The 26,357-nt window shown below is 49.6% G+C and overlaps 2 protein-coding genes across 3 annotated transcripts in view; one reads left to right on the top strand and one right to left on the bottom strand.

The window, feature by feature from the left end:
• Window positions 1-2,198: 2,198 nt before the first annotated feature.
• Window positions 2,199-13,909, bottom strand: STMN3 (stathmin 3). 2 transcript variants are annotated; one of them, XM_057416592.1, is made up of 6 exons: window positions 13,894-13,909; window positions 13,578-13,743; window positions 4,597-4,692; window positions 4,004-4,179; window positions 3,118-3,309; window positions 2,199-2,636 (listed from the first exon to the last, which is right to left on the bottom strand). In XM_057416592.1, exons 2-6 carry the CDS (start codon window positions 13,594-13,596, stop codon window positions 2,577-2,579), a joined length of 543 nt encoding a protein of 180 aa, XP_057272575.1. In that variant the 5' UTR covers window positions 13,597-13,743; window positions 13,894-13,909; the 3' UTR covers window positions 2,199-2,576. The 2 variants fall into 2 exon arrangements, with proteins under 2 accessions (XP_057272575.1, XP_057272574.1); XM_057416591.1 differs by lacking the exon at window positions 13,894-13,909 and having other exon boundaries at window positions 13,578-13,850.
• Window positions 13,910-18,371: 4,462 nt separating this feature from the next.
• Window positions 18,372-26,357, top strand: part of RTEL1 (regulator of telomere elongation helicase 1) — a 37,273-nt gene continuing 29,287 nt past the window's right edge. Inside the window, exons 1-13 of the mRNA XM_057416545.1 lie at window positions 18,372-18,386; window positions 18,617-18,734; window positions 19,641-19,830; window positions 20,210-20,303; window positions 21,186-21,267; window positions 21,487-21,547; window positions 21,773-21,848; window positions 22,507-22,591; window positions 23,262-23,327; window positions 23,830-23,983; window positions 24,541-24,579; window positions 25,220-25,298; window positions 25,951-26,048. Of these exons, the coding sequence (XP_057272528.1) occupies window positions 18,633-18,734; window positions 19,641-19,830; window positions 20,210-20,303; window positions 21,186-21,267; window positions 21,487-21,547; window positions 21,773-21,848; window positions 22,507-22,591; window positions 23,262-23,327; window positions 23,830-23,983; window positions 24,541-24,579; window positions 25,220-25,298; window positions 25,951-26,048 (1,126 nt within the window). The 5' untranslated portion in view covers window positions 18,372-18,386; window positions 18,617-18,632. The remainder of the gene's footprint in view (window positions 18,387-18,616; window positions 18,735-19,640; window positions 19,831-20,209; window positions 20,304-21,185; window positions 21,268-21,486; window positions 21,548-21,772; window positions 21,849-22,506; window positions 22,592-23,261; window positions 23,328-23,829; window positions 23,984-24,540; window positions 24,580-25,219; window positions 25,299-25,950; window positions 26,049-26,357) is intronic.

The raw sequence follows: 26,357 nt of genomic DNA, 5'->3' as shown, positions 1-26,357 counted from the left end.
ATCATAATCATAGTACTAAAAACAGTATTTACAACAAGCCTCAGGTCAGAATTACACACCAAGCAAACACTCAGCACCACAGAGAGTAGGACAGGGTTAATATCTTGCAGATACCTTCTGAGATCCCACCAGGGACACAGACACTTGACAGCTTCAACCATTTCTGACACACAAACAGTTTTGTTTAAGTTACTCTTAAATTATTAGCATTTGTTTTTCAACACTTTAAAAGTTCTTGCCACTACGCGATGAGGTGATGCTGGAGGTGATGCCGCTCTACAATGATGCTCATCTAAGACAGCTGCTACTATAAACTGATCATTAGCTACTGTTAAGAAATTCAACCCTCAGTTTCCTTCCCTTTGCCCTCTTTGCTCTAAATCCTATGACTTGCTTTTAGTCACTGACAGCACTGGGGCTTTCTAACAGTCCTGTGTCATCCCCCCACCTCCCAGCCCAGGCGGAGGGTGTAGGAATAAGGTAGCCCTTCCCTTTAGGAGCAGAATTCCCTACCATCACACTCTGGCCATTGAAGGATCCCTCCCAAATCCAGCTGGGAATCCTGGGGAGATGAGCAAAGAGCCCCGGGCTTTGTTCTCTTTGGCTTTCCATGGGGTTTCTGTGCCTGCCTGGTGCTCACCCCAGGCTGAAATCGATCCTTTACCTAATTAAAGCACAGGGGAGACAGAAACGTCAGCTTCTGACCAGACCCAGCGATAATTCCTTTCTCAGAGGGGCAATGGGATCGTTATTCCCTGGGCAAACCCTTCATCTGCTCTAGCTCCTCATCGCTTCCAGCAGAGCACAGCCCCGGGGAGGCCCAGGCTGCACCCCTTGTTTGCTTCCATCATTCCCCACGGATCCTGCATCCCGTGCCCAGAACGGCTCTTTGGAGGCACAGCAGAGGACACCAGTTATTAACAATTACACATCTCAGTGCCCTGGATGCCCCTTTGGTTTATTCCAGGCTCTGCGAGGGCAGCCAGGGTGGAGGAACCCAACCACTGCCCTATTCCCTTTATAAGCTAACAACCCAGTGACCTCGAGCACTGCTCAGAGTGGGAATTCTTTTACCTTGTGCCTCAGAGAGAAGCAGCTTCCACTGAATCCTCTGCAAAAGCTGCTGCAGGGCCGTGCTCCAGCAGGGCTGCCTCCCAAGCACTGTGTCCTTGCAGAAGGTGGCCATTCCCTGCTTTGCAGATGCAACATCTCCATTTAGTTTCTCCAGGCTGGGGCAGGGTGAGCAGGTCTGTGGGTCTCAGCACAGGGTCCCTTGCAGTGCATGGTGGCTGCTGGGGCCTTGGCTACCTCCATAAGCTGTGACACTGGAAGATGAGGAAGTCCATGGACAGTCACCTATTTACATCAGACATCACTGCTATGCTCACGTGTTCTCATGTGTTCTCTGCTCATCCCTACCTCCATCAAGGGACAATTTTGTCTTATAAATAAGTCTGGAAAAGCTAAAGTTAGACAAGGAACCAGTGTGGGGACATCTCTCTACCCTTACTGTGGAATTGCTCCCCTGTCGCTCCACCTCATCTGAAGCCACAGGGCTGGAGGTACCGGGCAGCTGGTGTGTCCTGCCTCCTAACGGCACCGAGGAGTCCTACACCTCTTTGGAAGGAGGGAAAGAGGATGATTCTGTTCACTAAAAGGCTCTTTCACAACCACGCACCCTCTCTATTGGATTTGCTTTCCTACTGGACTGAAATCTCATGCTGTGGGAGCACTGGAGACCTGCAGACCGAGCACCCTCTCCCAGGGCTCCCATGGATTTGGGGATGCGATCGTCATCTGTGGGTCTCCCAGGCTGCCTGGCCAAGACCTCTCAGTCCCTGCCCTGTGGGGAGAGGGTGGCTCAGCCCACTGGCCCCTTCTGCTGCCAACCAGCTCTGGGCAGAGACCCTCACCTCCTTCCTCACGGGCTACCAAAGAACCATGCAGAGATGAGGACGCTGGATCACTGCCTGCCTGGGCTGGCTCCAGATGCAGCCAAGAGCTGGGGGGTTCTGCACACCACGGCTCCTGCACCATCCATCCCTCTCATTCCTCTCTCCTACCACTACTGGCAAACACGGGGCTCTTCCCTATTCCACCTCACACACACAAATTACCACTTAGTCTGAAGCTGCTATTTGGCTCAGAGCAAACACCAAGAGGAGTAAAAGCCCCAGGGTAAGAAATCCGTATCTCTGTGACACTGCTGGTTGAATTTATTAATATCTTATGAATTCTTCTTTTTACATCAGTTTAAGAAATATTGGTTTTTAAAAAAGGACAAAACCCTCCAAAGAAGCTGTTTGATTGACTGATCGATCGATTGGTTCTCTATTTCATGTGAACTAATTGCTATTCTGCTTAGAGGTCCCTATGATCTGTGAATCCTCACAAGTACCGACATTAAGGATGCAGAGATAGAGAAGCGTGTAGCTGGGGGACGAACACCAGGGGAGTGGGGGGGAAAGGATGGAGGATCGAAGGTCGCATCTAGACAAACAAAATCAAATGTGTTGGTTGGTCGATTGGTTGGTTTGTTAATCAGGAATCAGGTGCTAGATGTGTAGAAAAGCCCTTTATCCGGAGATCTCCTCCCGCTGTTCCTTGTTCCTGCGGACCTCAGCTGCGTGCAGTTCCTGCAGAGATGGGAGAGACGACACCAGGATGATACTGTCTGCTTGTGAGAGCTCTGTTTCCCTTCTCTCCCGCACACTGGCTTTGCATCAGACAAAAGAAGAGACCGGTTTCCCATCTGACACACCGTGAGGGCTGTGGGTTATGCCTGCAAGCAGCAAAGCATCACATCTGCAGGAGCCTGGAGGTGATGGGAACCGACACCGAACATGTTCACATCCCCTCTTCTGCAAAGCCCTCTCTCCATGCAGCCCATGGGCATGGGATGGCCCTGATCCTGTGCCTTTGAGTTTATGCTTACCAGCAAGACAGCATTTTCTCCATTGACCTTGAAGGACACATCGCCCCTATTTCTGCTCCACCAGCAGTGAAACGCCTGTTCCCCTGTGCCCATCACACTGAGACAACCCCGCAGGGACCGGACCCCCAGTTCCAGCCCTTGGGAATCACCCCCAGCCCTCTCCCGGGGGGCACTGCACTCGCCTTCTCGCGGAGCCGCTCCCTCAAGGCAGCCAGATGTGCTTCACGGATCTCCCTGCTCAGCTCCATCTTGTAGTTGAGCTTCTCCTCGGCCAGGCGGCTGAAGTTGTTGTTCTCCTCCAGCGCCTTGTGCAGCACTTCCCGCTCGTGTTCCCGCTTCTCTGCCAGCTGCTTCAGCACCTGAGCCTCCTGGGTCTGCCGGGGCAAGGCACCGGGAGAGCCATAAAGCAACCCAAGAGGCTCTTCCTGCCTCTGACTCCCCAGAGGGGCTTCCTGACCGTCTCCTGTGCTCAAAACCGCTCTGCCACCCCCCTCCATCCCATAATGCTCTTGCTTGGAAGATGCTTTGGCCCCTTTTTCCTGCCATGGGGCAATGTCTGTGGAGCTCCATGCTCTGGGAGAGCACGAGATGCAAAACTGAGGTGAAATGCGGGTGGGCACAGGGTCACCTCATTTGTTGTTCAGCCTGGAGAAGAGAAGGCTCCTGAAGGGGAGACCTTAGAGCAGCTCCAGTGCCTAAAGGGGCTGCAGGAAACCTGGAGAGGGGCTTTGGACAAGGGATGTAGGGACAGGCCAAGGGGAATGGCTTGAACCTGCCAGAGGGGAGACGGAGATGAGCTCTGAGGCAAAAGTTCTGAGGACTGAGAGGCCCCATAGTGTGTGGGTTTAAGAACAGGAGGAGGCTGGTGATGGGGTCTAATTCCCTGCCTCAACCAGGCTGCAGAACCTCACTCCATGACTCCACGTCCCACCTGACAATTTACAGTGGGATATGGTGCTAAGTGTACGAACACTCTCCCCACCCATCTTAGATCAGTCCTGCTGAGGCAGTTTTGGGGCTCGGTGCAATCAGGACCCATCACGCTGCTGCTGCAGGATGTCTCATTACCTTCCTCCTCTCCTCTGCAGCCTCCAGCCTCCTCTGCAGCTCCTCCAGGGACAGGTCCTTCTTCTTGGGAGGGGAGGAGAGGATCGGGCTCTCAGGAGATAAATCTGAAGGGGACTTCAGGATCACTTCAAAGCTCTGGCCTGATGCCCTCTTATCCAGCTGCTTCACCTCCATATCTTTGTGGGGGGAGAAAAACAGGGACTCTGTGGATCTGTGACACTCAGGAGAGCATCTACCTGAGGGCACTGAGCTCTTTGCACAGGAATTAGGGGGTTCCCATGTCCTGACCTGGGTGATTTTGTTCTATCCCCACAGTTCCCCTATTAGTGATCAGCTTCATCCCCCCATGGCAATGCAATAATTAAGATTCACAGCATAATTACAGGAAGGCCCTCTTGCTGTTAACCCCTTGGACACCACCCCAGTTTGAAGCAGACAGACCCTGCAAGCTGGCAACTGGGGAAATACATGTAAGGTTAATAGAATAAACTGTGAAAGGAGACTGAACAGCAGGATCCCAGGCTGAGACACGGATTGCTCCTCCGGGATGAGCTCCCACGTTGCCTGCAGGAACATCACGCCAATGTACGTACCTCCATACTGGTAGATGGTGTTAGGATGGGGCTGGGTGTGGAAACAGGAGCAGATGAGGGAGAGCAGAGACAGCTCCTTCATTTTCTCCTTGTAGGCTGAAAAACACAAAGCAGCAATGAGAACAGAGTCTGGTGGCAGAGGCAGCTCTTTTTCAGGGAGAAGTGACGCAAGTAGACACAAGGAAACCCATTTGTAGCTACCAGACTCTATGGGGGCTTTTCCAGGCTGCCGTAGCTTGCAAAAAGGTGCCCAAGGAGCATCTGTTCTAGAGCGGATCAAATCAGCTGCAGGGATTTAGCACAGCTAAAGGTCTGAGTGCAGGATTTTCCTTCCAATGGAGCTGAAACGCTGCGGCCTGTGCAGTTACCACATCAGGACAGACCCTCCCTCCATCCCGCTTGCATGCCCATCAGTGCCTGGAAACATTGCTTAACCCCTGGCAAGTCAGGGATATTTCACAGTTCAGCAGTTCTGCCAGCAGGGAGAAGAGGCAGCAACGTGGAGAGCAAGTGGGCATTGGAGTGCAGAAATGGTTCAGGGTGCTGCTGCCGGGGGACGTGCTGGAACCAGCTCCCCGAGGTTCCTCCTTCCCTGCAGAAGCAGAGCAGTGGATTCTGTCACCACCTTGGCCCACGCAGGCAGAGCTCGCTACTGGTCTGCAATCACAGGAAACACCATTCCCACAACCTTCTGCAAAGGAGGAGGAGGGGGGATACATGATCTCTCTGGGCTGGGAGCTCGTTCCTGGGGCTCAGTGATCAGCAGCACCCCCAGCTCATGGTGGGTCTGTTTCTGGGGCAAACCTCACCTTGTATGTTTGGAGCTTAGCACATTTAAGACAGCGAACCGATAGCACACACTTGACAGCCTCCAAATAGGACTTGGAAACAGAGAGTGCTCTATCAAGGCTGTCATGGTCTTTATCAAGAGCATAGCCCTCACAGCATCACTGCTATGTTGCAGGTCAGCACCTGAGGCTCGGCAATGGGGGCTGCTGCCTCTGCCTTAGGCTGAGTCTTTGGGAACACCCAGGCACATGGGGATACCCTTCACAGCTGCGTGTCCTGCTAAACCTGTCCTAAGCATCCTTGTGCTGCCCTTCCTCCTGCTGGCACCACACAGGGCACAGCATTCCCCTGCTCGACCTGAGTTTCCCACATGTCCTTGTGCTTCTGGCGTTGGTTTGCCCCTTCCTTACCCAGCTCCAGTTGTCACCTCCAGCCAGAGGGACCCTGCAGCTGGGCTGCCCAAGCCACCTGCATAGCAAGACCCTCCACAGGCCAGGGAAGGGAAATCCTCAGAACTAAGTGCTAGGAAGAGGCATTAAACAGAACGACTTTGAAAGAAGCATCATCCTCTGTACCACCCAGGAACACCTTTCAGATCATCTCCTCTGCCTTCCTGCAGCTACTAGGCTGGGTTCACACCCCTGCTTCAGACTTGTACTTGTTTTTCTTCCTAGGCACAGAACCTCATCCCAGTTAACACCTTCCCTTTGCTAAAGGCAGTCCCTGAAGCTCAGCTCTTTACTCACCACTTTTTTAGCTTGCTCCACACTGATTTTAACACAAACCAAACAGGAACATTTACATCAGCAGTGCCAGCCACAGAGCAGGACATCTGTGATGCTGTTCTTAAGGACAAAAAGTGTGCTGCATCGTGCTACACGTTGCAGTGTGCAGCAGGAAGCTAACATGTCTCACAAGGTGCTGCCAAGAGCCCTGAGGAGGGTCCCCTGCACTAAATGAGAGACATTACCATTAATATAAACCTGGGGTCCTTGATCCAGCATTATGTCTGGTCCTGGGTGAAACCAAGACGTTAAGAGATGTGTCAAACTCCCGACTCGCTCATTTAATCATCTCCTAGCACTTGGTACTGAGCACAGTGCTGTGTATTTCATTACTTGGATGCCAGTAGGTCTGCCTAACGCTGATTTCATGGTCCTAGGTGCAGATGAGTGGATGCTGCAGTGGTCCCTGCTTTTCAGGAGGGCTGCTGTAGTGCTTTCACAGCTGCCTCCAGTCCATTGGGATCTTCCCTGTCTGGCTTTCCCTTCTGCAGAGCAAACTGACCATCCCTCACTGTCAATTAGAATGACAAGGAGCAAGAAGACAAAAGGAGACCGCTCCATTGAGCTGCAGCAGTGCTTTAATGAGCGGTGCAAGTGCTGCTCATCCTCCTCCCGAGGCTGGAGCCAGCCATCAGATGCAATTAGCTGCATGTGAGCACAGGGCTGGGCAGAAGGGCTGGGAGCTGCCGGGGCCTGGACATGAGTGGGGGTAGATCCCAAAGAGCCATTGGGTTTGCATGGCAAGGTTCTGGTAGCAGGGCCAAAGGGGTGGCTTTCGTGAGAAGCTACTAGAAGCTTCCCTGCATCTGACAGACCTAATGCAGCCAGCTCCAAGACAGACCCATTGCTGACCAAGGCTGAGCCCATCAGTGGTGATGGTAGCACCTCTGGGATAACAAATGTAAGTAAAGGGAAAAGTTTCTGCACAGGACCAATTGCAGCCAGGGAGAGGATGGAGAATATGGAAGAGAAACAGCCCTGCAGATCCCAAGGTAGGGGAAAAAGGAGGAGGAGGAGATGCTCCAGGCACCAGAGCAGAGATTCCCCCACAGCCTGTGGTGCAGACCACGGGGAGACAGCCCATGGAGGTCCACAGGGGAGCAGATCCCCACCTGCAGCCCATGGAGAACCCCACACTGGAGCAGGGGGATCCCCGAAGGAGGCTGTAACCCCATGGAAGCCTGCGCTGGAGCAGGCTCCTGCCGGGACCTGTGGCTCCATGGAGAGAGAAGCCCGTGCTGGAGCAGGGAGGAGTGTGAGGGGTCCTTCCCTGAGGAGGAAGAAGCAGCAGAGACAACGTGTGATGAACGGGAATGGTGGCAACAGACAGAGACCCCGGCCGGTACCGGGAGGGTCCGCGGGCCCGGCCCGGAGCTGTCCGTTCAGCACCACCCCCGGGGGAACCCCCAGGCTGGGGTCCGCCATGAGGAAAAGGAAGGACCGACCCCAGCAGAAATCACCCCTGATCCATGTCCCCAGAAACAGATGGGCCCCTGATCCCCCCCCCCGGTCCAGGAGGTTACACCCCTGGGACACAGAAACATCCACAGTGATGCCCTTGTCCTCACATGCCTTTGATGTGACTCACTCCATGACAGGCAATAGGTGGTCTGTGTGTCCAACGCTTTGTTAAAAGGCTAAAATAAGAAAAAGCAGATCCTCTGATTCAGGAAATCAAAGTCAGAAACATAACCCCCGGCTCGCTATGTAGGAGACTGTGTCAATGAAGATCAAACCCAAGCAAGACCAGAAGGAGCATGCTCAAAAACTCTTCAGGGGTACAAGATCAGCACTGCAAACCTCAGCACTAAAACATACTTCAGAAGTGCCTGCACTCATGTTTGCCAACAGATAGAAGGTTTTGAGAACATATTTATGCCAGTGGACAAAACCCTGGAACCAAGATAAGAGATAGCTGACTGGACAGAACATGACGTGGCCAACAAATCCCTTCCAGGAAAGACCGTGTGTCTTCCAGTGCCCAAAGGTACATAAGAACAATTAGACAGGAAATGCTGAACTTCTTATGTAAGCATTTATTTGCATTTTTACTTTTGCTAATTCAGTAAAAATTCAGCTTACATGGAGCAAACACTGGGTATGTGTATGAATTAGAAAGGCTGGCTCAGTTCCTGAAGGACTTCATACCAGTGCATCACTTTGGGTCTCAGAGGTGCAACAAGAGCTTTGTCTCACTGATGGGTAGAGTACTGGGCCAGGCGGCTCACCCTGGTATGAATTACTGATGCTTCATGTTTCTGATTAGGCAAACACTGCAACAGAAGGATCAGCAGAAGGTTTGTTCACTCTGGTATGGTCTTCATCACTAAGTCATACCGCTTCACTGCTTTCGTATTAGAATTGGGGTGGAACATCACAAATACTGGAGCTGTATAAATTGAGAATTTAATAACTGTAGGAGTTACAGAAAATTAAGTACCTTCCAATAACAAAGGGGGTCGACAAGAAAGCTGGAGAGAGGCTTTGGAAAAGGGCCTGTAGGGACAGGCCAAGGGGAATGGCTTGAACCTGCCAGAGAGGAGACTGAGCTGAGCTCTGAGGCAGAAGCTCTTCCCTGTGAGGGTGCTGAGGCGCTGGCACAGGGTGCCCAGAGAAGCTGTGGCTGCCCCATCCCTGGCAGTGTTCAAGGCCAGGTTGGACACAGGGGCTTGGAGCAAGCTGCTCCAGTGGAAGGGGTCCCTGCCCGTGGCAGGGGTTGGAGCTGGAGGAGCTTTAAGATCCCTTCAACTCAAACCAGGCCGGGATTCTGGGATTCTATGATTAAGCTACAATCCTACCTAAAAAGAGGGAGGCAGATCCTCAGCATTTCTGAATACTTGTGCCCTGGAATCTGCACAGTCGTGTCCTGCTCTGCACACATTCCATTGTCCACCCCAGGCAACAATTCATCTGTAGGAAGTTTCTTCATCTGACCTTTCTCTGGGCTATACACGTTGTGTGGACAAAACTACTTTCTGCCTGTTGCAAGGGGAAGAAGGCTGATCACCGTTCCCCAGGAGAGTAGGGATGCTCCCAGCTTCCTTTCCCTCCAGTGACTCCTTCCCTGTGCTCCCTCTAGTGCTGCACAGAACACACTGCGCATCCAGATCCCTGCTGCTTCGCATGAGCTCTGTGTACAGCATTTATCCATGCCAAGCGTTTATCTCCATGTTAACCCCCCAGGGACCCTACCCAGCGGCTCCCAGAGCAGCTCCAGTACAGGAGATGCACCTCTGCATCTTCCCATTCGTGATGTGCCTGGAGAGTGGGATCAGCACCTATTAATCATGAAAGCTTTTCTTCTCTGCTTCCTCACCAGATAAAATTAAGCCACAGACTGCTTGAGCAGCCTGGCTTTTTGTTCAGTGGTAAATGACATCCAGCAAAACAGAGTGAAGCCACTGAAGCACAACACTGATACTGAGTCATTCCTAATGAACCAGAGGCACAGCAGGACTCATTTATGTGAATTCAGGCAGTTTCAATGGATGAGGCTGGATGTGCTGTGCCTGATAGCAAGGTCAAAGGAAGGTTGTTACAAGCAGATAATTTGGTTTGCAAAGATAACTTTGGAGAAGAAATAATTGCTTCCATAAAGAATAATATATCCTGAAATAATGAGAATAGTCCAATTATAAATGCTGCTAAAGCACAAACAAAGGTGAAGCTGCAGAGACAGGGAACCAGGTCCATCAGCACAAAGACTGCAGTGCCACATACACAACCAAAGCAACCATAGGCTCGATAAGCCTTATGAGAGCAGCAGACTCCAAATGTTCTCACCTAATCCTAAAAGCAATGGCCTTCACTTCAGTCTAATTCACCTCCAACTTCTTGCTCCAAAAACCACATCAGCAGAGCTCACACCACCAGAAAACACTCATGGGCTCTTTTCAGCACAGCACTTGGGCCCCTCACTGATGCCATTCACCATCTCACCGTGAGATCCGAGGCCCAGAAGTTACTGTGGGCTCATGTGGAATCCCCCATGGGAGCAGGCAGATGCGTGGCTTTACTGTGCCTTCTGTCAGGCATCTGCTAAACTATCACCCAGGAACAGTTTCCAGTCACTGGTTCCCTCCCCTCTGGGTTTCATTGGCAGCTCATGAACACATCAACCACGCTAGGCACAGCCAATGGATTAGCAAATCACTCAAGGTGGAGCTCTGGAACGTGTGGGCTGATCTCTGGAAAATAACCTGGGAATCTCCTCTTCCATGGGCTCGGGAAGAGGGAAGGGCCCAGGTTGTGCTGCAGAGACCCGGGGCTGGGAGGGGATTGTCAAGGAGGAGGGAAGCATGGCCTGGGGTGCTTGAGAAGGCAGATGAAGAAGCCAAATGGAGGCAGATGCCCCAGAGTGGTTGTGCAAACATGGGTTCGGACAGGTTGGGTTGGATGAGACAAAGAGCTACAGAGGAGCTGGGGACCAGGTAAGGCCACAGCTCATGAGACAAAGACAGGAGCCTTGTCCTGATCAGAGTACATGGTGCCATCAGGGAAGATATGATTTTTGTTTTACAAAGAACAAGTATTTCCTAAGGATTTAGATCCCTCATTTGGATACAGTGGTAATATGCTTTATATAATAAAACATACAAAAATTGTATACTTTTATATATGTAAAGTGCCTACAATAGATTCTTTTGGCTTGTAAAACTGAAATCCCAATAAAAGCACCGTACATTTCTAAGGCCATATAGACTCCATCAACACCTGAAGAAAAAGAAAACAGTGATTTTCTTGAGAATAGAGAGATGGAGAGCTGGACAGAAAAGACCCTGAATCTTCAGAAGTGTCAGGACAGGTCAATGCCATTGGCTGCACACCAATACCATCCAGAAAAGGGATAACCCAGACCTACACAAAGTCACACAACTGTTCAGTGTAGGAAGGGAAACTCCCAGGCTCTGTCACAGCACATTCATTGCCCATTCGTGAGGCCAGAAATGACAAACCAGTGTTTCCTCCTGGCTCCACCTTCTCAGACGTGCCACTGTCAGAGAAAAGCCCTGGAGGCTGTCACCTTACTGCATCATTTCATAACCTCCTGTCTCTGCTCAACCCAGATGCCTACAAATGATGGGGAAGGTTACGCAGCCCCACAGGATCCAGCCAGACACGGCTCTGGTGGGGTACAAAGGCACAAAGCCTGGTGAGGATGCTCGGGGAGGAGGTGTGAGGGCTCTGCCCTGCAAGGGCTGCCCGGCAGCAGGGCCAGCACCGCAGCTGAGCCTGCACTGAGCATGTGCTGCCGACCCACTGCTCCTGCACCCACAGCAGCCACCAACACCCAGCCATGGCCCCTGTGGTGGTGGGGAGACAAGACAGGGGCTGCTCCCCCTTTCTTTTCATCCCAGGGATGCGTGTGTTTGAACAAACCCAATAACATCCTCCCCAGGGGGATGAGCCCCTGGGCATCAGCTGCAGACACTGCAGCTCCTCTCTCCTCGGCATGGACTTGCTTTTGCTGTGAATAAAGAAGGAAATAAGAAAGCAAGCACACAAGATTACATCCTTAATGTAAGGATTTGCTCGCCTTTTTCTCCTGCTGTTCCATGTCTCTCTCTGAAGTGCTGTAGGTGATGGGGAGCTGCTTCCCCTCAGGGAGCTGGGCGAGGCTCAGCTCTGCTCCCCCCCCTTGGCAAACACTGCCCTATTCTCCTTTCTCCTGGCACAGCACTGGTTTCTCATGACTTCCTACCCCTTGGAACTGTTTCCCTACTTGATCTGAGCCATAAGGAGTGTGGTTTCCCTAAAACACACCTTTCTTGATGATCCTAAGTCTCCTTTGACAGCAAAACTGCATCCTGGGGAAGATGAAATATGCAGTGGGTTGGGAGGGTGAGAATGCACCAGCTGGATAACGCACATTACACCTCCATGTGTTTCACCCTCGTCCATCTCAAGTTCGATGCAACCTTGGGTTAGATGGCTGGTGAGGCTGAGCCGTTCCCTCCCACCCCACCCTGCAAACAAGGTCCAATCCTGCTCCATAGGGAAAGCAGGAGGATGGGTGGGACCTCCCGTGTGGGCACCGCTGCGCACGTTCACCAAGACCCAGATCCTCACAGAAATGTGTTCAATAACCAGAGATTTTCTATCAGAGACACATGTTTTTACAGCGCTGCTTTATCATCCTTCATTGCATGCAAAGCCCACGCAGGGTCAGGATCAGCTGCATCCTCACACGTCCCCCACACCCCTCCATCTCTCTGTCCTTCTCTCCCCTGTGTCTATCAGTCTTTTAAAAGGAGAAAGGGATAGAAAATGCACAGCAGGAATCACGGCAAAGGCCAGGGAAGGAAGCAAGAAGTGTTGCCTGGTCTCCTTCTGGCTGCTTCCCTACCTTGGGGGGCACAAAGCACTGCTTGCTTTTCCTTTTTGTCTGCAGCTCCTGTTCAAGCCCTCCAGCCCAGCCCTCCAGGATTTACCTTCCCCCACCCAAGCTCCTCTTTCTACACTGCAGAATTCAGAATTCCAAGAGGAAACTTTGGCATTTTCAAGAAAAGAACCCTCTAACCGCACCAAACCCACCCACCGTTCATTGTACCACTGCAGGCTTTTCTTCTCCTTCACCCCCATTCCCAATTCCAGCCATTTGAACCCCTCTTTTCCAGTTAAAAGGGACAAGACAGGTCTTTAGGGACCGGCTGGACCGAAGCAGCGCAGCATCCCGAGGGCAGACTGCCACCCTGCAGCCCAGCCCCAGGCTGCTGGGCAGCCGCGCTGCCATTCCCATCACTGCTGCAGGAGGGAGGAAGGGCTTCCCTTGCAGCATTTCATTTCTCCCAACGCCATCAGAGGACCGCTCCCCTATAGCACCTTCTCAGGGAGGAATGGGAGCTGCGGAAGAAATCCGGGGATGGGAAGCCCTGGGAATACACAGAAACCCATCCAGGATTTGGGTTTGGGGGATTTTCTAGGGCATTGCTGTCAGTCTCTTGTCTGTGTCTTTCTTTTCCGTTTCCCCTTTAGGCAATACAAGCTCTTCACAAAACAAAATGCGATTTCTCATTTCTCTGCATCCAGCTACACAGCATCTAAACGGTTCTTAGGGGAAAACCAGCTGTATCACGATACAGAGATAACAATTAACCATCAGGCAGCAGCATCCTCGTGCAGCACAATGGAACGGCAGCAATATTTTACAGTGGCAAGTTTTATCACATGTGTATTCATATTAAAATAAAAAGCCCACCTGCTATCTTGCATCAGAGGGGTGTGTGTATGGGGGAGGAAGGGGAACAATGCTGCCGTACCCGCTGCCTCCTCCTCAGAGAACTCCCCTGAAACACACAGGGGAAAAAACCACCCCAAACCCACAGAATAAACGCTAAAACCCTCTCAAAACCTTGATGGTTCTAGAAGAGCATCGCTGCTGAGCACCCTAAAAGATGCCTGTCCTACCTGAGACGGTGCTGGCCATGCTGCTGCGGCGGAGCAGAGCGGGTGCTGCAGGAGCAGGAGCGCAGGGAGCTGCGGAGGTGCTGCAATGCTGCGGGGAGGGAGGATCGGCTCAGCTGGAGGGGGCTGCAGCCATCCGCGGCAGGGAGAGCCCACAGAAAGGGAAGGGCTGGGAAGAAGGAGAAGGGTCACTAGTTTGGAATATTAATGAGTGGATCGGGCCTCCTTTCCTGGGTGGCTCTGACAGCAGATCCCTCCCAGGCAAAGATGCCTGCCAGAAACCCAGACCCAGCAAGGGGGGGGGGGGGCAGAGACACACCCAGCCCAGCGCTGATGGAAGATGCTTTTTCCTCCTCTTCCTCCCTTTCTTCTCTGCTCTCAATGAGCTTTTTCCTTTGCTGAAAGCAGAAATAAGCAGAAATAATGGTTTTTTCTGTTTGTTTGTTTTAAACCATCCACTCCAAGGCGGTGCTCACCTGCAGGGCAAGGGCTGGGCTCTGCCTTAGCTTAGGCTGAGGTGAAAAACACACACCCCAAACCTTGCACCAGCTTTAGGCAGACAGCAAGGGGAGGAAGGATCCCAGGCAGGCTCAACATATTTAGGTATCTATGTTTTTGCATTGGGGCACAAAAAGGGCTACAGTTTTGGGGTGGAAACTGCTGTAAAAGTAAAGGAGGAAGAGCAGAATGGAGCCTTCTGATGTCAGTGGGGCTGCTCTGGGTTTCTTCTCCCTGTCTGCAGGCATCAGAACCTCTTTTCTTTTCCTTCTCTATTCTGTTTTCTATCATTCCTACCATTTCCATTAGTGGCTGTTGCTAGGGGCCAGTGCATCTGTGCCTACAGAGCATCACACACACCTTTGGGACCAAGGGACCCTTTGCAGTCCCTATGCCACACGGCTGCACTGAGCCCAGCTCAGGGTCTGGAATCCCCCCCAGGCCCTGGTGTTATCCTGCTGCTGCATGTCCCCTCTGCTCAGGAACATCCTGTATCTCCCAGCACGCTGCAATGCAGACACTCCCAAACAATCCCAGTGCTGCAGGGAACTAGAGGTTGTGTGAGTAGCTGCTGGTGCTCTGGCTTGGCCCTGGCAGCGACTACTAAATTCAGTCAAAAAGACAGAGATTTTCCCTTTTTCCTTATTTTTCCCCCAATCTCCATGTGGCCTATTCCTATAATGGTGTATATAAATGAAGAAAAAAAAATGTTATAGAAAGTAGGTCTGATTCAGACTAATATTAACACTATCCACAAACCTTCAGGGCATGTTTGGAACTGGAACTTTTTTATTACCCCTGACCGCTCCCGGTTCTGTCCAAGGCTTCTTTTGTAGTTGCAACACCTTCTACTTTCTCCTTGGGTTGAATCTTTCAGGCTTGAAAGGTTATCTTAAAGCCAGCAGGCTGAAGCGTGTATGGTTCAAGATCACCCTCCTCATTAGAGCAGCCTTACTATACCTGAAAGGGCTACAAGAAACCTGGAGAGGGGCTTTGGACAAGGGCCTGAAAGGACAGGCCAAGGGGAATGGCTTTAACCTGCCAGAGGGGAGACCGAGGTGAGCTCTTAGGCAGAAGCTCTTCCCTGTGAGGGTGCTGAGGCGCTGGCACAGGGTGCCCAGAGAAGCTGTGGCTGCCCCATCCCTGGCAGTGTTCAAGGCCAGGTTGGACACAGGGGCTTGGAGCAAGCTGCTCCAGTGGAAGGGGTCCCTGTCCGTGGCAGGGGTTGGAGCTGGATGTGGTTGCAGCCCCAAAAGGTAATTACAAGTGTGCTTCTTGTGCTCTAATCCTCTGTGCTGCTCTGACAATTTTCTTTTGATCCCTTCCTCTTCCTTCTCTTCCTCCCTTTCCAAACTCTATCCTTAAAATAACTCAAGGTTCATCCTAGGGACACAAATGCCACAACAACAATCCAGCTCTAAGACCAACACCTTTATTTACCAGGTCTGTATGCCGTCCTAAACAGAAGCTGTATCTTCAGTAAACCTCCCCAATTCTTTTGCAACCTTAATAAGAGATAGATATTTCTCTTTAATCTCACAAATTCAGTTTCCCCTGTTCTCAGAAGGAACTGGCACATGGTGCTGACGAAGCCTCACCAACGCCGATGCTGCAGCCCTGGTCACCTAAGGTAAGTGGTGCAGAGAAGAACCCCCCCGGAGGGTAAGGAGCACTCAGCCGGTGCTGAGTCACGTTTGCTGCTGGACACCAGTGCGTTGCTGACTCATCCTGCCTCTTTGGGTCTGGTTACCTTCCAGCTCGCCTCTCACAGAGCTAACACTGCTTCAATCATCACTGAAATACGTTGCAATAATCTGATCTGACACACCACGGTGTTATCCTTCAGTGAAGGAAAGGGGCATTCACAGGAAATAATGACAGAGTAGTCCATGTATTTAGGAGCTTTAAACCTTTATCCTCCACTATAAATACCTCATCCCACGCTCTCACTTCGCAACCTTTACAAAGCCGTTTCTTTTGCAGCTCCATCTCACGCAACTGGCGTCAAGTTAAAGAGCCCACAGGCAGAAACAGGAGCAAAATCAGTTGTCACGTTCTGCATGGAACTCTGGAGGAATAACTCGGTGCTCTCAAGCCCAGCTGCTACAGTTAAAGTCAGTCTGCAATCCAGGCAAGTTCAGCTCAAGGAGCTTAAAGGCCGGTGACCCAACAGCGAGATCCGTAAGCTCCCCTATCCCAACACCTGCAATGTCCGAGAAGTTTGAGAACAGATGCCATATATTCCTTTCAATAGTTATTTTTCTTTAAATATCAGAACACTCCTACATAGAAACAGGCTGTGCAGCTCGCTGGGAATAAATGCATCTTCAAGTTAGCATTAAACAAGCCTCATCCTGGTCTACATCTATGCGGTCACCATCGAATGGCGTGAGATGCAGTCATAGAAAGTACATAGAGATGCACGTATTTTGTCTTAGTGTCTTCCTCATTTAGCTGCAGATGATGGAGTTTGGGGGATCCAATGGCTACCCATTTATTAAAATCCTTGCGTGTTTTCACCAGTCCAGAGCAGCTCAGGGCCCACCAAAACACATCGGGGACCAGCAAGTGCGACCAACACCGCATGGGAGCTGAAAGCTGCAAGAATCACACTGAGGGAAAGCAGGGAACAAAGGGGCAGCACATTCACCCCTAACAAGAGGCATTGTTCTGAATGCAGATGCTACAAGGCTCAACGTAATGACACAGAAACCCTTGTACCTTCCAAGCTGAGCTTCAACAATGGACGCTGCAGTGCTTTGCCTCCTCCTTAGGCTGCAGTGCTGAAGGGCAGCAACGCGCAGCACAAAGCACAGCAGTGACCTGGAGGCAAATCCTGGTCAGGGCACTGCTGGTCACTCATCTCACCTGAGTTGTTATGAAGGGAGATGCTCCAGGGGGACCAAACAGGGCAGAGAGGCTTTAGGAATCATGGAATGGTTAAGGTTGGAATGGAGCTTAAAGCTCATCCGGCTCCAAGAGGAATGGCACAAAAAAGGGGAAAGCTGCAGCCAGTTCCAAATAACTAAAAGAGTTCAGCTTTTTCCTTGGTTTTAACCTTTCCAGTCATGGAAGAGAAGGAGAAGCACCTACAGAGAAATCACACCCTGACACAGGGCACTCAGCTGGGGAATGGGATGGGGCTTGTACTGCACCCCCTTCATGCCATGGTTTGCCACCTTCACCTGTGAAAAGGGCAGGAGAATGAGATGTGATCATAGACTCACACTTAGTGAACGGCTTAGGTTGTGATTCGGAGAAAACTCCAGGAACAAACTTGCCAACAGAGTTTCGAGTTGACAAGCAGGTATTCTTTATTGCGGCGCCGGGAGACACGGGGGATAGCTCCTCCTAGCGTGTGTCCACGGATGGCTATACAGGTCATCCTCATGCGGTCACTGAGCATATTACATCATTTTCCAAAAGGTTTCCTGCATGCATACAAAATGTGGTGGTCTTTAAGGGTCGTTTACTTTTCCCAACAAGCTTAATTAACATTACAGACGTAGCAATCACCCTGGCCTCTACTTACCAGTTAGTTTAACTGCTCCCATTCTGGACATCTGCTAGTCTGGGATACTCCCCATCCCCAGGTCCTGTCCTTCTAGTCTGCTTTTCTCACACCTTTTGTACTGAGGCCCTGAGGGCCTGAAACTGTGTCAACTACCTCCAAGCACCGCAGTTATTTTCCATTACAAAGCCATCAAACTTAACAGTACTTAGAGCTGATTACATTTTGTACTTTTGTGCCTCCTTGTCTCAGTTGAAGGGACCTTAAAGCTCCTCCAGCTCCAAGGACCCCTTCCACTGGAGCAACTTGCTCCAAGCCCCTGTGTCCAACCTGGCCTTGAACACTGCCAGGGATGGGGCAGCCACAGCTTCTCTGGGCACCCTGCGCCAGCGCCTCAGCACCCTCACAGGGAAGAGCTTCTGCCTCAGATCCAACCTAAATCTCCCGTTTCAGTTTGAACCCATCACCCCTGGTCCTATCGCCCCACTCCCTGATGAAGAGCCCCTCTCCAGCATCCTTGCAGCCGCTCTGCTGCTTTTAGCAACCAAAACGCCAACCTTCTGCCTCTGCGGACCCCTCCGGCCTCGCTCCCCTCCTGCCCGGTGCCTCTCGGGCCTCCGCAACAGCAACTCCAAGCCCCCATTACCCCGCCGCCATGCTCGGCCCCGCCGCCCCACTCCCGTCCCCATGGCAACGCCGCAGCTCTCGCGAGAGCGGCCGGCGGCGGATAAGTTCTCGCGTAAGCGCGAAGCAGGCCACGTGACCTTGGCGGGAGGATTGCGTTGCGCGCGGCGGAGCGGGAGGTGAGCGCCGGTTGTGTCCGACGGGGCGGGCGGGCGGGGGCCCTCGGTGCCGGGCCCCGGGTGCTGTGAGCCCCCAGCCTGGGTCCGCCGGTACCGTCCCGAAGCACGAGGTGAAAACGGGGTCTTTGGGTGTTCCGTCGTGCACGTTGAACCCCACCCGCTCCCCGTTTCTCGCTCTGCGCGGCCCCCCCCCCCCCCCCCCCCCCCCCCCGGGTCCCGCTGCCTTGCAGGTGCTCCCAGGGCAGCATGCCCAGGATAACGGTGAACGGCATCACGGTGGAGTTCCCCTTCCAGCCCTATGCCTGCCAGGAAGCCTACATGGCCAAGGTGCTGGAGTGCCTGCAGAAGGTGAGCGCGCCCAGGGGCAGTTTGGTTCCGTTGCTCACACTGTTCCATTTCCAACCGTAGCAAATGACTCCTCTAAATGGACGTTGCCACAGTTTGCTTTACTTCTCCCATACACCACTGTTTCCAACCTCTCTGACCTTCTTTTACCTCGGTTTTACTCTCTAGTTATTGAAACTGGAGGCAGTCAGTGGAAGTGTAGATGGGATGTCTCTGCCTCACGTGGGAAAGGGAAGAGAAGCAAAGCAAGTAGCCCCTGTGCTCACACAGCTTGTCCTTTGCTCCCTGGGGTTTCATAGGATCACAGAATCCTCGAGTCCCACGTTGGAAGGGACCTCCGGGTCCGTCTGGTCCAGCCTTTCTAGGCAAAGCATGACCTAGGCTGGATGTCCCAGCACCCTGTCCGGTTGAATCCTAAAAGTGCCCAGTGCTGGGGAATCCACCGCTTCCCCAGGGAGGTTGTTATTGTTCCAGTGGCCAGTTGTCTCAGTGTGAGAAGTTCCTCTAGTATCCAACCGGGGGAGTAACTTGTGCCCATGACCCCATCTCTTCTCCATTGACTCCTTGTAAAAAGGGAGTCTCCGTTTTTGTAGCCACCCTTTAAACCCTGAAGCATGGAATAAGGTCTCCCCTGAGCCTTCCCTCTGCCAGTCTGAAAAAGCCCAGCTCTCTCAGCCTTTCCTCACGTGGCTGCCCGCTCCTTGGGTCACATCATCTGCATGGTTGCTCTCCCTTCCAAAGTGTCCTCTTTCCCACTCAGTTTGGTATCATTGCAAACATCATCAGGGTACACTTGGTCCCAGCATCCAGATCACTGTATGTTGTGCTTTAAAACCAGGTGATAACTAAGTACCACTGGGAATCTCCGAGTTACTCATTTATTCCCTTTTTGTTTTCTCTTCAACAAAGAAGGTCAATGGTGTCTTGGAGAGCCCCACAGGCACAGGGAAGACCCTCTGCCTGCTGTGTTCCACGCTGGCTTGGCAGGAGCACTATAAAGATGCCATCTCAGCCCGCAAGATTGCACAGCGACTGAGTGGGGTGGAACTCTTCCCAGAGTCATCCTGGGGCAGCGTTGCCCCCGATGATGATATCCCGAGTAAGTGGTGTCATTCTCATCCTCAGCAGGGGCCATGCAGGAGTGTTAATGAACATTTGCTTTTATCTATCTTCTCTAATAACTGTGTGCTAGTAGAAGTCATGGAGCTGCTGTTCAGCAGCTGAAGCACAACTTCATCGTTTTATAGATTTTAAGGGTCCTTACGTGTTTTTTGATTGTTTCTTAGAACATTAGAAACTCATTCAGCTTCTTTTCTGTGTGTGACTAGTTTGGTGACAGAATTTCTTGCTGTCTCTACAAGCCAAGCTGTTACCATAGTACCAGCTGGGAAAGGAAGCTAATACTATCTAATAATATCTCCAGTTCTTCCTGTGTTAATAATGGTTTTCTGCCTTTTTTTCTCTCCACTTTTTGGCAGCTTATTACACGGACATCCCTAAAATAATTTATGCCTCCAGAACTCACTCCCAACTTACACAGGTCATTAACGAGTTAAAGAACACAGTCTACAGGTAAATATGATTTAGGATAATGTCCCTATTCAAAGACAAGGGGGAGAAACCCACCTGATTTAGTTATTGTTTCGGTTTGTGTGGATGCGTGCATGAAAAAATGATCCCCAGTGAAATGCAGTTCTCTTAATGTGCATGTGTAGGGCCTGGATTTCTTTGTTGGGTTTGGGTTTTTCCACAGCTTCTCTTGTTTCCTTTAAACATAGAATTGCCTGAATTTGGTCTGGTTTTGGTTCTTTACACATTTAGTTCTAAATTACCTTTTTTTCTTTCCCTGGGGCATTTCTTTAAGGCAGTAGGAAGCCTTTGCAAAACCTGATTCCTTAGGCTGATGTCGATCTATGGAGAACTCTGTGGTTTTGCTGTACTGGTGTCTCAGTTTCCAGCTGTTGATGTACCAGTGTGCTGTCTGAGCTCTTTGAGCAGGCAATAGTAACCTGTTTAGGTGTTTCTTGTGCAGATACAGCCTTGGAACAGGCAACAAGAACACATTGCAAATGTTTGTAGTGCATTAGTTAAGTCTCAGCCAGCTTGAAGCAGCTTGTCAGGGATGCCAGGCCCCAGCTGATGGGCTCAACTGTCACAACAGAACCCAGATTTCAGAGTGGGTGATGGAAGCTGCTGCTCGCTGCCTCCTGCTGTAAACGGCTGCTTCGTGCCACCCACTGCTACCAGGAGAAACACAGTACCATGAAGTCAGATAACACACGTAGCTGTTACAGACTAACTTACTGCTTCTGGTTCTGACCCTTCGTTTGGGCTCACTTTTTTCTCCTGAGCCTTTCACTTGTGATATATTCCACCCAATCTAGACATGTACAACTTTTGTTTTTCATTCTTGTCTGACTTTTACCTTCAGTTTTGTGCCTCCTGTTTGAACAGGCCCAAGATGTGTGTTTTGGGTTCCAGAGACCAGCTTTGCATCCATCCTGAAGTGAAGCGCATGGAGAGCAACCACATGCAGGTGAGATCAGAGCTTATAAAGCACGAACAGCGAGGCTGTGGAGGGGTCCTGTTGCAGAGAGCCTTACTTTTAGGGTGGACGGAGGAACACATCATTTTAAAACGGAAGAACCCTGATTAGCATTTATTCATTACCTGGTGTTACAGAAAACCAACAGCTCTTCACTCCTTAACGTGCTTCAGGCTGTGCTAATCTTGGCTAAAATACATTGTTTTACAGATCTACATGTGCAAGAAAAAAGTGACGGCTCGTGCTTGTCATTTCTATAACAATGTGGAAGGTGAGTTTGGTGTGGAAGTAAAGCCCTTCTTTTTGGAGGGGGAGAGATGTGCCTGCTGGGTACAGAAGTTTGGGTGAGTTTCCTGTGTGTGTGTGTGGTTTTTGCTCTGTGGTGAAGCCTTTCAAGAATGAAATGCTGGGAAGTGGATGAGTGTGGTGATCAGGGAAACAACAAATCTTGTGGTCCCTGTACCTAAGCTTGTGGTTGTAACTTCTTTTTTTACAGAGAAGAGTACAGAGAAAGATCTGATGAACTCGATCATGGATATTGAAGACTTGGTTAAGAAGGGAAACAAGCTCAGGTGAAAGATCCCCTCTGAGATTTCTCCCCACTTCTGAAAAGAGTAAAAACCATTTCTCTGCTCGTTTTCATTAATACCTCGGTATGAACTTGGCAAACACTATAGTAGAACAGTGATGAAAGCAAAGCAGCTAAATATACTGCAGAGACGGCTTCCAACAAAATCATGCATGCACCAAACTTCTGTTACTGCAGTTTTCGTCATACAGCCATGTATTTCAATCCTTGGTGTGTAAAGACTGAATCAGGTCAGAGTCAGGCTCACCAGTGTTTTGTTTCTCACTTGAGCAGAGGCTACCAACATCAGCTGCCATGGCAAATGATACTGCAGTTCTGTTTCTGATCTGAGAGGCCTGATTTGCTGGGATGAAATAGTTTAGTGCAGCATCTGCATGTAGCCTCAAGGGGTGGAGTGAAAGTGCAGCAATGAAATGCCACTTTTCTCCTTTCATTTATTCTTCCTTTGCACAGATATCATTTTCTACACTTTTATTTGCTTCTGTGAATAGATAACCACCTGCCCTACAATTTGACATGCCAGCTTCAGCTCCTGAAGTTGATTGGAAAACCCTTGAGCATATGAAACATTGTGAATGCTGAATGCCCTCTTGATATTACTGCAAGTCTTACTTGGTACTTTGTACTTCTTTTTTAAACAGAGCTTGTCCTTATTATCTATCTCGAAGCCTGAAGCAGCAAGCAGATATTATGTTTATGCCTTACAACTATTTGCTAGACTCAAAGGTAATGCATGTATTTGCTTTTAAATGCAGTTGTTCTTCTATTTACCTTATGTTGGCTTTTAGTGGGTGAGCTGTGAACTGATGCGCAGTGAACCCATTATGGGCCAAAACTAACCAAACCCCAGGTCAAATTGAGAACCATAGGGGATGCCATTTTGTGGGGTTCTCTGTATAGTTCTTTCCCACAGTTAAGAAATACTCCAGTTTTATCTTGTCTTGCTGGTTTTACAGGATTAGCCTTGCAGAATGGGGTGCCCTTGTTGTTTGGTGATCCTCACATCCTGGTGCAAAGCTTGAGTCGCGTACCACGCAGTATCTTTGCATCCATTCCGAGACATTTTAGTTCCTGCAGCCAGCTGCATGATTCCTAGAATAAGGAAACTTTTTCAGTAGAGTTTGGATATCTCTCCTGGAAATAATTGCTGGCTTGGCAGGGGGAATGCTATTGCAATAAGGTGTCTGTATGTCATGGGTAGGAAATGAAGCTGTTGAGGAAACTAATCTGTTGCTGGCTTTATGCAACTTGGAGTAATGAATAAATTATAGTAAAAGCCAGTTTCTGTCCCACTCCACTGTTCAAAAGGCTGAAAGACCAAATATTAAATAAGTTAAACAGTTAAATCAGATTAAGTGGCCTTTGTGCATCCCCTCATTCCCTTTTTCATCTTCAGAGCCGCAAAGCGCACGGCTTGGACCTGAGGGGGACTGTGGTGATCCTTGATGAAGCTCACAATGTGGTAAGTTGTTTGTGGTCTGTTGCCAGTTCTCAGGCTTCATCCAGAGAGAAAAAAGGACCTGTGCCCTGTTACAAAGAGTCTGTAAAATCCATACTCATCTCCTTGTTGTCAGTGTTCAATATCATGAATGTTTCTTGGTTCTTTGACAGTTAAAGCTTTGTAGTTTAATTCACAGCCCTTTGATCCTACCATGACTTCTTACAAGGTGATGGTTTCCTCCTGAAGGTGGATCTCCACCTTTAGCACCTCATGAGGGTGCTGCTTGTCTTGTTTGGAGAGTTCCCTTCCAGGTGAAGGAAATCATGATCCATTCTGGAAGCTCAGCTGCATCAGCTGTTAAATGCTGTGTGTGGTGCTGCACTTTTGGTGTTCATAAAATGTCCTCTGGCCTGAGCTGGAGATCAGAAATGACATCAAGTTTGGTCATTGGGACTTCATCACCTGTGATGAGCGCTGAGCACCCTGAGCAGTCCAAATAATGCTTCTGTTCCTTATATTTCAGGAGAAGTTGTGCGAGGAGTCATCCTCTTTTGATTTGACACCCTACGATTTGGCTTCGGCAATAGATGCTGTAGATGTTGTACTGGAAGAGCAAGCCAAAGTGGTTCAGCAGAATGAAGTAAATGCTGAGTTCAATATGGAGTTGGCCTCTTCAGGTGTGTTGACAACCACAAGCCATTGTTTCACTGGGATTATTGGTGCCACTACCAAGAACTGGAAAGTAACTTTTCCTAATGGCTTTGAGCTGAAAGAGGGAGATTAAATTAGATATTAGGAAAAAGCTCTTCCCTGTGAGGGTGCTGAGGCACTGGCACAGGGTGCCCAGAGAAGCTGTGGCTGCCCCATCCCTGGCAGTGTTCAAGGCCAGGTTGGACACAGGGGCTTGGAGCAAGCTGCTCTAGTGGAAGGTGTCCCTGCCCATGGCAGGGGGTTGGAACTGGCTGAGCTTTAAGGTCCTTTCCAACCCAAACCACTGATTCTAGGGCATTCATTATTGTTATTGAGTTATCACTGCCAGACAAACATGAAAGCATTTGGCCAAACAAATGTGACATGAGGGTCATGAAAGGGAACAGTGAGCAGAATACAGAGCATGTTTTTCCATATACACAGTTCTAGGCTTCATATCCATACTTTTTTGCAAAGGCATAAAGAAACTGGGAATGAAAGCGACATGAAACATCCTCTTTGAAATCTTTCCTTTCTTCAACAGGCCTGAACATGGAACTTGAAGATATAGCAAAGATAAAGAGTAAGATTGTTTTCTGTGTCCTTGAAAATGGTGGTTGAAACAGTTTCAGGAGGCAAACAACTGTAAATTGGGTTCCTGTAGCGTTTCTGCGGGCATTGCTCATAACTGAGTCATCCATGGAAGTTTAAATTGTCTCTTTTTTTGTGAGCACTCTGTGGAATGTTTAATTATAGTATTTTCCCAAGGAGATGAGTGATGCAGCAGACGAACGCATTGCTTCCTTTTTTGCTAGAAGTTCCCTTGGTTTCTGATGTTGGTGGTGTGCTGCAATTACATTAATTGCATCACTGCTGTAAGACCATGATGATACATAAGTTAATAGCAAGAGCTCGAGCTGTCTCATGCTTGCAGAGCATTTCTAAGAACAACTTTCTCCATCTATAGAGAAGAGTTTAACATTTAGCTGATGACTTAGGCTTATCTAACAATTGAGGTCATGGAAGTTCTTGAAGTTAAATATGAGTATTTAGAGGTGAGACCAAGGAAAGTGGTTCTGATTTGTTTACAGAATCAAGCAGCTGGGCTGCTGCCTTTGATAACAGCCTTAGTAATAAAGTACCTTTGGAAAAGCAGCTTGGATTTGTCCCTGAAAGGAGTTTCTGTGAATTCCAACTTTTTTCCCCTTTTGCTTCTCTTCAAGAAATTCTTCTTCAGCTTGAAAGTGCCATTGATGCAGTGGAGCTGCCACCGAATGATAGTGGAGTCACCAAAGAGGGAAGGTAAATGTCGTCTTGTTAATATAGCTATATCTTAAAAGTGCAGCAGATTCTAGACCCTGTGAAACTGAGTCAGCTGTAGGGATAGGCAGCACTATTCCAGTTTCTGGGAGTAGTATTCCTTCAAGGCTCTGGGTTTCCTGAAATCCCCTTCCTGTTATAATCTTTATTTCTGGTGCAACTTCCTGTTCCAAGAGTGGAGAATCCAATGCTGTGTGTATAGCTGTCATGTATCCTGAGCTGGAAGAAGCCCCTCACTGGCCTGCTTTCAGTTTTGCATCATGGTTTAAACGGAGTGCTGCAGTGATTTGGTTTGAGGTACCTCAGAGCTCTGTAAATCTATTTCTAACCTAAAGCATATTGTATGTTGTAAAAAAGATAATGAAATAGCATGAAATCTGTTTCTAAATTCACGTGTGTTGTAGAGAACTGGTGGGAGATGTGCAGGATGTGGTCAGCGCGCTTTCTGTCACATCAATATTGTTTGCTGTTTATAACCAAATACTTTTTTTCTGGTAAATTCTTCTTTCTCATGGGGACAAGAACATGTTTTGCTATTAGATGGTGAAATTCTTGTCATAGAAGAGTGGCAGTAATTGTGCCCACTGTTATTTACAGTGTTTTCCCATTTGTGTTTTTAATCTGTGTGTTGCAGCTACATCTTTGATCTGTTTGCCAAGGCCCAAATAACATTCCAGACTAAATCCTCACTCCTGGATTCACTGGAGCAGATTTTACAGTATCTTTCAGGCCGTAAGTGTGAATTTGAGAGTTGTTTCACTCAGACTTTTCTCTGCAATGCAGGGAAGGGGAATTCTGCATTGTTTGGGGAGAGGAGGAGAAAGGCTTCTTTAAGATTTAAATGATAAAGCTTTTAAAAGCTAAAATCTGACCCTCGGGACCTTTGTCGTTTCATTAAGACTTGCTGTAAGGTCAGATTCTCATCATCAGTGTGTTCCGTGTGTTCTTTCAAGTGTTTCTCTGTAGTCGCTGGCTTACTTGTGCTAGAAGCTTGGAAGTGGTTGTAAAGGGCTGTTTATAGCAGTGGCAAAGGTTAGTTTT

This window comes from Pezoporus wallicus, unplaced genomic scaffold (assembly GCF_028554395.1).
Source record: "Pezoporus wallicus isolate ANWC-B61680 ecotype Strahan unplaced genomic scaffold, APGP_CSIRO_Pwel_v1 contig_13399, whole genome shotgun sequence".
NCBI lineage: Eukaryota > Metazoa > Chordata > Aves > Psittaciformes > Psittacidae > Pezoporus > Pezoporus wallicus.
Note: the sequence above shows the minus strand (reverse complement) of the source record. Positions and strands in the feature narration are given on the sequence as shown.